The sequence below is a fragment of the Heloderma suspectum genome, chromosome 10 (assembly GCF_057233095.1).
Source record: "Heloderma suspectum isolate Gila_16-S chromosome 10, 16-S_ref, whole genome shotgun sequence".
Taxonomy (NCBI): Eukaryota; Metazoa; Chordata; class Lepidosauria; order Squamata; family Helodermatidae; genus Heloderma; species Heloderma suspectum.
The window spans coordinates 41,878,934-41,891,045 of NC_139467.1; the positions used below are offsets into that span (position 1 = coordinate 41,878,934).

The following is a 12,112-nucleotide window of genomic DNA, read 5'->3' on the forward strand; positions in this document are numbered from 1 at the left end:
TTTTCACCCCTCCTGTAGCAAGCTTTGGCTCAAACTTGCCCACAGAAAGTTTTCTAAACAGTGGGAACGGGAGTACAGCAAAAGGAAGAGTGTGAGGGGTCTGCATATCTAAGCAAAAGTAAATGAGAGAAAAGACGCCGAGGGATAAAGTAGGGATGCCTCAGGAATTTGGTTCTTTGCGAATTCTGATGCAAACTGACCTGATCCATATCTCCTTGTCTGACCTGCAGATTGGAACTGAGTTCTCCATCAATTTTCACACTCCCTAAATGTTCTAACCCAATTTTTGGCTCCAAACACTGTATCCAATTGCAATTTAAAAGTGCATATTTTGAGATTCATTAATGTTGAGAGAAAATGTACTCAAATATAGGTTTAATGTACATTTTTGTATTTTTAAAAACTGCAGATTAATGAGGAAATTACATGGAATAGATTTATCAGTGAACACAAGTAAAAGTGACTGGAAATAGTCAAATACATCCAGCCCTAGAAGAAACAGGTGGCTCTCTCAACAACAACAACAACAACAGCCGCACTTAATAATTCTAATAAATATTTAGCATTTATATTAGTACTCTAGAGTATGTAAAGTGCTCCACGTAATATCATCTCAGTAACCCTGACAACAACACTGTAAGTGACAGTGGAGGCAGGTGGCTCCAAAGCAAAGCACCTTGGAGAGCTCCTTTAGATTCTGACTGGTTCTGACTGAAACCCAGAGCAGATTCACCTCCCCACTGACATCAGAGCCTCCACTGATAAGGTAGGCCACCCCTGTTATCTGCAAATCACAGATTATGGATTGAGGCAGAGATGCTGCGGCTGGCCCAAGGCTACCAAGTGAGTTCACAGTGGGCTGAGGTGAGACCTGGCCCAGGGGACTTTCCAGCTCGCCACTCCAGCTCTCAAGAGAAAAGGCAGTGCTAGATGACTATGCTCAAAGGAGACATGTGCAGCTGCATGGCAAAGATGTGGGGGTATACACAAAGTATGCACAAATGAACAAAACTACCTGGCAGGGATGCCACCTACCAAACTCCTCCTGGGTCCAAGTCAAAAATAGCTTGTGTGTGTGTGGGTCGGATTTCTGATCCTGTAACAGGAACAGACCTTGCCAAGGAAAGTGGCTCCCTCAAGCCTGCCGGTTCTCTCTCCGCCCCCTGCGAGCTGAACAGTGAGCAGAGCCATCTAAAGACATCTGGGTGCCTGATGAGGAAATTCAAACGGCATTCTGCTTCTTCCCCCAACTAAGTGCCAAGGGACACAAATCCAGGAGGAGCTTCTACTGTACATGCCCCACTGAAGCTGGCTGTTCTTGAGTTGCTCCTAGGGATGGCGTAAGCGTCCGGCTGGGGCTTGAAGCCTGGTGAGAAGTTGCCGGTTTGTTTGGCACCCCAGACGCCAGTTCGCGGACCCGGGTTTTTGCCCGACTCGCGGCGTGCTGAGTCGGGCAAGAGCTCGGGCGCCCGCCCGCTCCCTCAGCAAGAAGAGGGGAAGAAGGCAGCACCTTTCCTCCTTCCCCCACCCTTGCTACAGCGGCATTGGCGCGGGACAGGCTGGTCGTTCTCTGAACATTTTCCTGGCCTTACGGAAAACGAGCAGCTTGCCCCTTGATGCCGCTGCTGTAGCAAGTGGGGACGGTGGGAAGAAGGAGGCACCTATCCTCTTCTCCACCCACTCACCCGCTGGAGGCCAGGGTGAGAGGCTGGGGGCTGGCCCCCAAGGCCCTTTCCCCCCATGCCAGCCCTTGACAGCCAGCGCAAGGAAGAGGGGCGGCTTGCACAGCTCGTGGGCAGGCAGGGCAAACAGGGAAGCTCGCCAAGCAGGTATGAGCTGCGGGGGGCAGGCCGTTGAGCTGCCCCTGCCCCGAATGGAGATGGGCATGTCCATCCCTAGTTGCTCCTGTTCATTTGCACTGAGCTTCCACAGGAGAACACCCCACTGGGTTGGGCCCTTGGCCCCCTTGGGTCAGAGCTGCCTTGGCCTGTTCCCCACTCTGCCAACTTTAATGGCGCCCAAATCTGTCCACCTTGCCCTGCCTCGTGGTCGGGTGGCCTCCCAGGGCAGCAAACAGCCATCCGGCTCTCCCCTCTGTCCTCACTTGGTGAACACTTACCAGGTCTTTGGGCAGCTGGGCAATCACAGCGAAGGTGGACAGCTGGCTGCACTGGCACTTGGTGTGAGCCGAGAGAGTTTCCACGGTCTGGCAGCCTTCAGCGTCCCAGTTCCCAGCGCCAACCTCCCTGATGGATGAAATGTGAAGGAGAAAGTTGGGGTGGGGGAGAGAGAGATTTCAAATGATCAAATGCACCACACGCTCACACAGCCCACATCCCTTCGGCTCACTGCCTGCATTAACCCTTTCCAGGGCACCGTCCTACTGATGGATTGCATTGCACCTAGTGAGGTGGGCCGTCTTGTGTGCACATGGCAGGCGCCGGGGTTCTGTCTGAGCTGTTCGCATTATCTTCTGACTCAGTTGCTGGGGTGAAAAGTCTCCCTTCCCTCCCTCCCCATCCTCGGGCAGAGAGCTCAACCCAGCCCCCTCTCTGCTGCTGGCATAGTCCTGTGTCGCTCACAGATCCATCTCCCTGTTGGGGAAGGTCTAGGTGTTGCAGGGTGGGGGAGCTGCTACTGCAGCAAGCATTGATTGGATTTGAAGGTTGATGCCGGCAGGGGTTTGGGAAAGACTGAGGTTGGCATGCAGTCTGGAACTAAAAGAGGGTCAGGCGGGGGGGGGAGGGCAGGGTGGAGACAGCTAGCTAGTTTTCTGGTCTGCTCAACAAGCAGCCAGGGGTTTATATAAGCTCCCTGGTGGTTTTACATTTGGCAAGTTTGCCTGATAGTAAATGGTACCATCATGGAATTGAAAGGGGCCACAGAAGGCCCTGAGGCCTAACCAAGCACAGAGCTCATTAGGGCAGGTTGCAGCCTCCAACCCGGAGGTTCCTAGTTCAAGATCATGTAGCTCCTTGTTTTCATTGCAAAGGAGCTCTATATTTCGACCCAAACTGTGCAAAAACAGAAATAGTTGCTCTAATCTAGCATGAGTGATTGGCATAGAAAAGCTTTCCGTGTGCATGGCACGTGCTGCATTTTCCCCAACCATATTGCACCGCTTATCTAGGCCTGAACTAGGTGCATGCTTCTTCTGATGTGAAACCTTGAGGTTTGCAGAAGTACAAAAAAATCTTAACAGAAAAAAAAAAGTCGGGGGAGAACCCCCAGCAGCCCCATGAGGACTGAGCCTATTCGAAAGCCATGGAAGGTTGAGAATTAGTTGGAAAAGAGAAACAGGGAACCTAGGAGCCAGGGGGAACGGAATGGAATATCCTGAAGGAGGGCATGGCTGTCTGGCCAGCATAGAGCAGGGTCCCTCCTGTAGTGGGGTGAGGATGAGGATGCACAATGACATTTTCCCACGTAGCTACAGCCAGTTCTGAACAAATCAGCATATACAGACGTGCTACGAGTGAGCAGGGATGGATGAACAAGTGATTTTCACAATCGCCACAAGTCGACAAACACTCTGAAGCTTGTCTGGCCATATTTCCCACATTCGAGTGCTTTTTTCATTTCAGTCAAATGAGAAAAGTATGCATTTCTAACAGGAGAAATGCACTTAAAAAAAAAGCACTCTGAAAATGTGCACTTCCCCCATAGAGTAAAAACGTAAGAATGCGCACATTTAAAAAAATGCTTATTTTTTAGCACAAACACAAATTTGAGGCAAACATGGGGATTTGTGAGCATTTCTGGAGAACATGCTCTCCTGCTCACATTTGTGGGTGGGAACAGGGCATGTCTGCACAATTTGCAAACACAAACAAAATTCTCCTACACCCCTGTGAGTGAGCTCATCTATGTATTATATGAGACATGTGGGTTTCAGCTTGGCACAAAAACCAGGTGTGAGATGTACGGATGGGCCTTTCTGCTCAGGAGTGGAGCTTGTGATGGGAATTCGGCCTGGCTCCCCAGAGATGAATGGACAACTACCTGTCTGGTGCCAGCCCACATTGCAGGCATCGGACCCTAATAAGAGGAGCAAGGATGAGCTTTGAGGGAAGGAACGAGTCCCCCGTCCCATCACCCTCTAAATGAAGGCTGCCTATAATAATCTGGCTCACTCAGATGGAGAAGGGGCTCTGGGGCAGGCTGACGCCATGGAGCTCCATTTGGGGAAAGAAAATCAGGGACTGAAGGTACAGAACCAAAGACTTTGCTGCATCTCCTCTTGACACATTTCACAGATGCCACCACTTGCTTCTCTCTTGCTAGCCTTTCCACAGACCTTGGCATTGCTGGTGTCTAAACGTATTTCCTGAAAAGTAACCTATGTTTACTTTGGTACATGCTCAGTTTGGCATTTCCGTCTTCTCCCCACATTTCAGTCACCGCTACAGAAGCATGAAACTTCACACACTGCGGCATGCATGCGCTTTCCTAAATGAAGGTTATCTCCCTGTCAGTGGAAGCTGGTCGCTCTGATTTCAGTGGGGTAGTGAATCTGCTCTGGGTGTCAGTCAGAACCAGTCAGGGCTCTAAAGGACTCCTTTAGAGTTCTGACTGGTTCTGACTGAAACCCGGAGCGGATCCATCACCCCACTGACTCTCAAGGTGGACACTGAGCCCATAGAATCCCAGAGTAGTTCTGATTCTGAGGAAGAGGAGCCGCTCCCGGGAGAGGAGCGCGCTCATCCTTCCCAGGGCCAACAGCTGACAGAGATTCCTCCCACCGGCATTCCTGGCATAGATAGCAGTCCTGGGAGTGAGAGAGCACGGGAAGCAGACTTGCTGGACGCGCGATGCTGACGCAGGGAGCGGCGCCAAATGGAGGGCGTGGAAAGGAGGCCGTAGTGCCCGGTTGGCGCGCAAACAACGGTTGCACCCAGAGGATCCAAGGGAAAAGGGGAGGGACTCTCCCTAGCCCATAAGTTCAGGGTCTGCCAGTGATTCTCCTTCAAACGGGGACCAACTGTTCCAACTTAGGGCATAGGTACTCTGCTGCTCATATCTAGTTGCTAACAGTAGAGTTGTTAAGTTGTAAAAGAGGAATAAAGCTTGAAAAGAATCCCTCTGTCTGTGTCTGGACTTGGCTACTGGATTAGACTGAGAGAGGCCGCCAAGGAGCCCTTGGCACTGACACTGGAGTCACCAGCCTCTGCTGCTCCACATGAAGCCAGCCTTGCTGTCATCCCAGGTAGTGAAGCAGGAACTGACTTGGGACAAGCAAGTGAGAGAGGCACATCTCAGGGTCAGAGGACATGCTCTGCCTGTATAAAAGCCCCATGTGCCACCCCTGGCCCAGTGAGCCCATGTCAGATATGCAGGAGTTCCTTGGCAATCAAACTAATAGGGTTCCCCTGAAGGCAGAAAGTTTAATAACCCCTGAAGCAGTGTGCTGCTACTATTACAATTCTGCCGAGTGCAACTGGGGTGCCAACTGCTGTACAGGAGGGATGCCTAGAAGGGATGCAGCCCATGCTCAGAAGGTTTGCCGTCAGTACTAAACCTGACAAAATGGGGACAGAACAAGAGGTTAGGGTTAGGGATGTCGGAGGAATCCATCTGGGGGATGAAGTTGACCTAGCTTTCATCAGCTCAGCCCCGCCACCCCAACTTCAGCTCACTTACCCGCGAGCCTGCCTGACTCGATGCAGATTTTAGGGCGGTGTGGTTTTAACTGACATTTACACAAACTGCATTTGCAATTTGTGAGATCTGCACAAATTTCAGCTGTAACTTGCTTAATATGCATACGCTGCAGGTGCAATTGGAGCAAATTAAGCACACTATGGCTGAAATGTGCGCAAATTCCACACAATTTGTGTAAATGTTGATTTAAGGGCTGGGGGGGGCGGGAAACAAGGAATGTTTTCAGGTTTCAAGAAAAAAGGTTGTAAATTGAAATCGAGCCTGGGATAGCCATCCCAGTTAGGTCAGGGCTACTGAACCTCTTTCGGTCCAAGGCCCGAATTCAATTTCAGAGAAGCTCTCGGAGGCTGCATTCCAGTTGTAGGCGGGGCTGATGGCAAAAGGGGGTGGGGCCAAAGGCAGAAGCAAGGGGCAAAAATACCTGCGTAGTTTCGCTTAAAGCTCTTCCTGCTGGTCACTAAGCCTCAGGAGGGGCATTTCAACCTTTTAGAATGGAGGGGAAAAAACTGCAAAGCCAGGAAGCCACCAAGTGATCATTGGTGGGGAAAGGGAAGTAGGTGTGGCCTTCTGGGGAATCCCAGAGGGCTGATTTGAGACCCAGGTAGGACAGATCTGGGCTGTGGGCCTGAGGTTCGACACCTCTGATTTAGAGGTTAGCAAGAGGCAGTGGGAATATAGTAAGAAACAGAGGATGGTGCCCTTTGAACAGTGCATCCTTCACTCAGCCAAAATGATCAGCCAAGAGATACTCAAGATAAGCCATAAAGTGGAGGATCGGGGGATGGGGCTGAAACCTGCCTAGTTCTGCTGGGATGCCCTAAGCTGATGATATTAGGATGTGGTGACCGTCACGGGCTTAAATGCCTTTTAAAGGGGCTTAGACAAATTCAAGGGGGATAGATCTGTCAATGGCTATCAGTAATGATGGCTCTATGGATCCTCCAGAATCAGAGGACCAAATACCACCAAGTCCCATTTGCTGGCGAACTACAGTGGAAGAAGTCGCTCCCTTCAAGCCCTGTTTGTGGCCTTCCTTGGCACATCTGGTTGGCCACTATGGGAAAGAGGAAGCCGGGCTACGTGGAGTATTCTGACCCAGCAGGCCTCATGTTATGTTTGTAGGATCAGATGACCATGTAAAAGGTGGGGACCCAACGCAACCACATTGCTTGCAGTTCATGCTCAGGTCTGACCACAGCAGGCAAAATACTGTCTGAAAAGCACGAAGCATCTCAAGGAGCTTTCAACCCAGGGATTCACTCACAGCCTACCTATTGCTTTGCAAATTGAAGCAGGCAGGCAACTCTGAAAACATATTTAGGGTCTGAGATACCCTTAGTAACTTTATGGTGTATGTATGTTTAGACAGGAAAAAGTCCTACAATTCCCAGCATTCCCCAGCCAGCCAAGCTGCATAGGATCGCACCCTTGAGCAGGGACCATTCAACTTCTCAATTATTCTGTAGCTAAGCAGTGCAGCAGCACTAGAGGACAGGCATGGCTCCCAACGAATGGGGCCAGAACACTTGAAATCCCAAGCAAAACCAGGAGTAATTTATCAAATGCTATTTATTAGGTGGTAGTGGTGGAAACTCAGACACTCTACAAGCAAAATGCGATGATAAACACTGAAATAAAACATCACACTTCACATTGTTGTACGCTAATGGTGTTAGGCTGGTGCCTCAATCTGATCAAACCTGGAGATCAAGCAAGTCTCTTATTCCCTAGGCCAGTCTTCCCATCTTGATGCCCTCCATATGTGTTGGACTAGATATAGGGACGATGGGAGTTGTAGACCAACACATATGGAGGGAACAAATTGGAGAAGGTTGGCGTAGGCATAGGGAGTTGGTTCACCTTATCGGTCGAAGCATAAACACCTCTTTTAAAACAAAACAAAATGCAAGAGGTAGGGCAGATTTCCCTAATCTGGTGTCCTCCGGATGTTTTGGACCACAACTCCCAGGATCTTGACTACTGGCCATGCTGGCTGGCGCTGATGGGAGTTGCAGTCAAAAACACCTGGAGGGGAAAGGAAGTCTTCCCAAGCCTTGTAACTTCTACCCAATGGTTTTTGTAGATTGTTTAAGAGATAAAACCTAGCTTCCTAGAGAGACAGACCTTTAAACACGTGAATATCCTTCTGTCACCCAAGATATCAAGGTCCATTCATAATTCAGAGAAACATTTGTTGTTGTTGTTCAGTCGTTCAGTCGTGTCCGACTCTTCGTGACCCCATGGACCATAGCACGCCAGGCCTTCCTGTCCTGCGCTCTCTCCCGGAGCGTGCTCAAGTTCATATTCGTTGCATCCGTGATGCTATCTAGCCATCTCATCCTCTGCCGTCCCCTTCTCCTTTTGCCTTCAGTCTTTCCCAGCATCAGGGTCTTTTCCAGGGAGTTTTCTCTTCGCATTAGGTGGCCAAAATATTGGAGCTTCAGCTTCAGTATCTGTCCTTCCAATGAGCAGTCAGGGTTGATTTCCTTTAGGATGGACTGATTTGACCTCCTTGCAGTCCAGGGGACTCGTAAGAGTCTTCTCCAGCACCACAGTTCGAAAGCATCAATTCTTCGGCGCTCAGCCTTCCTTATAGTCCAGCTCTCACAGCCATACATTACTACTGGGAAAACCATAGCTTTGATTAGACGGACCTTTGTCGGCAAGGTGATGTCTCTGCTTCTTACTATGCTGTCTAGGTTGGCCATAGCTTTCCTCCCAAGGAGCAAGCGTCTTTTAATTTCATGGCTACAGTCACCATCTGTGGTGATCTTGGAGCCCAAGAAAGTAAAATCTGTCACTGCTTCCATTTCTTCCCCTTCTATATGCCAGGAAGTGATAGGGCCAGATGACATGATCTTAGTTTTTTTAATGTTGAGTTTCAAACCAGCTTTTGCACTCTCCTCTTTCACCCTCAACAAGAGGCTCTTGAGATCCTCTTCGCTTTCTGCCATTAGGGTGGTATCGTCTGCATATCGGAGGTTGTTGATAATTCTCCCAGCAATCTTAATTCCGACCTCTGATTCATCCAACCCGGCATTTCTCATGATGTACTCTGCATATAAGTTAAATAAGCAGGGTGACAATATGCAGCCTTGTCGTACTCCTTTCCCAATTTTGAACCAATCGGTTGTTCCATGTCTGGTTCTTACTGTTGCTTCTTGACCCTCGTACAGGTTTCTCAGGAGACAGGTAAGGTGGTCTGGTACTCCCATCACTTTAAGAATTTGCCACAGTTTGTTGTGATCCACACAATCAAAGGCTTTAGCATAGTCAATGAAGCAGAAATAGACGTTTTTCTGGAATTCTCTTGCTTTCTCCATGATGCAGCGAATGTTGGCGATTTGATCTCTAGTTCCTCTGCCTCTTCGAAACCCAGCTTGTACTTCCGGTAGTTCTCGGTTCGCATACTGCTGAAGCCTAGCTTGTAGGATTTTGAGCATCACCTTGCTGGCATGTGAAATGAGCGCAATTGTGCGGTAGTTTGAACACTCTTTGGCGTTGCCCTTCTTTGGAATTGGAATGTAAACTGACCTTTTCCAGTCTTGTGGCCACTGTTGAGTGTTCCAGATTTGTTGGCATATTGAATGCAGCACTTTAACAGCATCATCTTTTAGGATTTTAAATAGCTCAGCTGGAATACTGTCATCTCCGCTAGCTTTGTTGTTACTAATGCTTCCTAAGGCCCACTTGACTTCACTCTCGAGGATGTCCGGCTCAAGTTCAGTGACCACACTATCATGGCTATCAGGGACATTCAGATCTTTCCTGTATAGTTCTTCTGTGTATTCTTGCCACCTCTTCTTAATCTCATCTGCTTCTGTTAGGTCCCTGCCTTCTTTGTCCTTTATCATGCCCGTCTTTGCACAAAACGTTCCCTTGACATCTCCAATTTTCTTGAAGAGATCTCTAGTCTTTCCCATTCTGTTGTTTTCCTCAATTTCTTTGCATTGTTCATTTAAGAAGGCCTTCTTGTCTCTCCTTGCTATTCTCTGGAACTCTGCATTCAGTTGGGTATATCTTCCCCTTTCTCCCTTGCTTTTCGCTTCCCTTCTTTCGTGAGCTACTTGTAAAGCCTCATCAGACAGCCACTTGGCTTTCTTGCATTTCTTTTTCTTTGGGACGGATTTCGTTGCTGCCTCCTGAACAATGTTACGGACCTCCGTCCATAGTTCCTCAGGCACTCTGTCTATCAGGTCTAATCCCTGAAATCTATTCCTCACCTCCACTGTATATTCATCAGGGATATGATTGAGGTCATACCTGAACGGTTTAGTGGTTTTCCCGACGTTCTTCAATTTAAGCCGAAATTTTGCAAGAAGCAGCTCATGATCTGAGCCACAGTCAGCTCCAGGTCTTGTTTTTACTGACTGTATGGAGCTTCTCCATCTTTGGCTGCAAAGGACATAATCAATCTGATTTCGATATTGACCATCTGGTGACGTCCATGTGTAGAGTCGCCTCTTGTGCTGTTGGAAAAGAGTGTTTGCTATGATCAGCGTGTTCTCTTGGCAAAACTCTATTAGCTTTTGTCCTGCTTCATTTTGTACACCAAGGCCATGCCTGCCTGTTATCCCGGTGATTTCTTGACTTCCTACTTTAGCATTCCAATCCCCTATGATGAAGAGGACATCTTTTTTTGGTGTTAGTTCTAGAAGGTGTTGTAGGTCTTCATAGAACCGATCAACCTCAGCTTCTTCGGCCTCAGTGGTTGGGGCATAGACTTGAATTACTGTGATGTTGAATGGTTTGCCTTGGATTCGTACTGAGATCATTCTATCATTTTTAAGATTGTACCCCAGTACTGCTTTTCCCACCCTTTTGTTGACTATGAGTGCTACTCCATTTCTTCTAAGGGATTCTTGCCCACAATAGTAGATATGATGGTCACCTGAATTAAATTCGCCCATGCCTGTCCATTTGAGTTCGCTGATTCCCAAGATGTCGATGTTCAATCTTGCCATCTCATGTTTGACCACCTCCAGCTTACCTTGATTCATTGATCTGACATTCCAGGTTCCTAAACAATATTGTTCTTTACAGCATCGGATTTTCTTTTCACCGCCAGACACATCCACAGCTGAGTGTCCTTTCGGGTTTGGCCCAGCCGCTTCACTCTTTCTGGCGCTACTTGGAAATACCCTCTGCTCTTCCCCAGTAGCATATTGGACACCTTCCGACCTGAGGGGCTCATCTTCCGGCGTCATCTCTTTTAGCCTTGTGATACGTTCCATGGGGTTTTCTTGGCAAGAATACTGGAGTGGGTTGCCATTTCCTTCTCCAGTGGACCACATTTTGTCAGAACTCTCTGCCATGACCTGTCCGTCTTGGGTGGCCCTGCACGGCATAGCTTATGGCTTCACTGAGTTACGCAAGCCCCTTCGCCACAACAAGGCAGTGATCCATGAAGGGGATCATGAAAGAGAAGATCATGAAAGAGAAACATGAAAGCATGCAAATGAAGCTACACAGGCGGGCAGCTATTCTACTGGATATGGGTTCTGGTGATAAAAATTCTGTAGCAGTTTCTCCATGTCCCTCTCCAAGTTGAGTGTCCATTCACTAGTTATGAACTAACCTCATAAATCCCTCCTCTTGTCTAAGTCCTTTGATGTGAAGGGAGGCCACACTGCATAGAAAGGGAGCAATCTTCCCCTGATTGCATTGCATGAAACACAGGCAGAGATCAAAGGATTTTTAAAGGGTTACCTGCTGCAGGAAGAAATCCATCATTTGTGGAAGATAACTACAGTGTCAGGAGAATGTCTAACTGATTTCTTTGAAACTTACAATCATACTGACAGACCTTTGCTTAAGGAAACTAGGAGAGCGAGCTGCGCAAGGGAGACCCATATGAGAGTTCCTTTGGACAAAAAAGCCAACTGAATGGTTTGGTACCCAAGGATGTAGAAACTAGAGCATGTAACCTGATCACCACATGGATAAATGTTCTTTCTTCCCATTGGAACGAGTAAGAAAGGTAAGGGTCAGGGTAGCTAATGAAAGGGATTCAGAGGAGAAATGGGTCTCCTTAAGAAAGGTTGTCAGGCCAAATTCATGTGCTACACAGGGTCCCACAGCTCATTGGCCACTACTCTAAAAAGCAGCCAGTCAATCAACTGCACGACATAGTTACCTCTTATCCCAGCATCTGGCTGGTTTCACTATTTTGGGATGTACAGATGCCAGCAAATCTTGCCAGGTTTGGCCCTGGAAACAAGCTTCATGGCATGGTACTGTCAGTCTCAAAGCAGAGACAAATGCTGCTCATGAGTCCCCTAATTCTTCTCTGGCTCAGATTAAAATCTGAGCTGAAGAATTCCCAGTTTACCTCCAGCCCATCCAGTAGCCTGTGGGAGAAACTACACTTCCCAAACGCCAGTGGGGCTTTTGCCCTGGTGTACTAAGTCACCTGGAGATTTTTCCTCCCTTGTCTCTTTTTGCAGAGAGA

At 48.4% G+C, this 12,112-nt stretch overlaps 1 protein-coding gene across 2 annotated transcripts in view; it reads right to left on the bottom strand.

Annotated features, from left to right (window-relative positions):
* ADGRB2 (adhesion G protein-coupled receptor B2) overlaps positions 1-12,112 on the bottom strand; it is a 152,016-nt gene that overhangs the window by 46,769 nt on the left and 93,135 nt on the right. For both annotated transcript variants that reach the window (XM_084814426.1, XM_084814425.1), the window contains exon 15: positions 2,120-2,246. In XM_084814426.1, the coding sequence (XP_084670552.1) occupies positions 2,120-2,246 (127 nt within the window). The remainder of the gene's footprint in view (positions 1-2,119; positions 2,247-12,112) is intronic.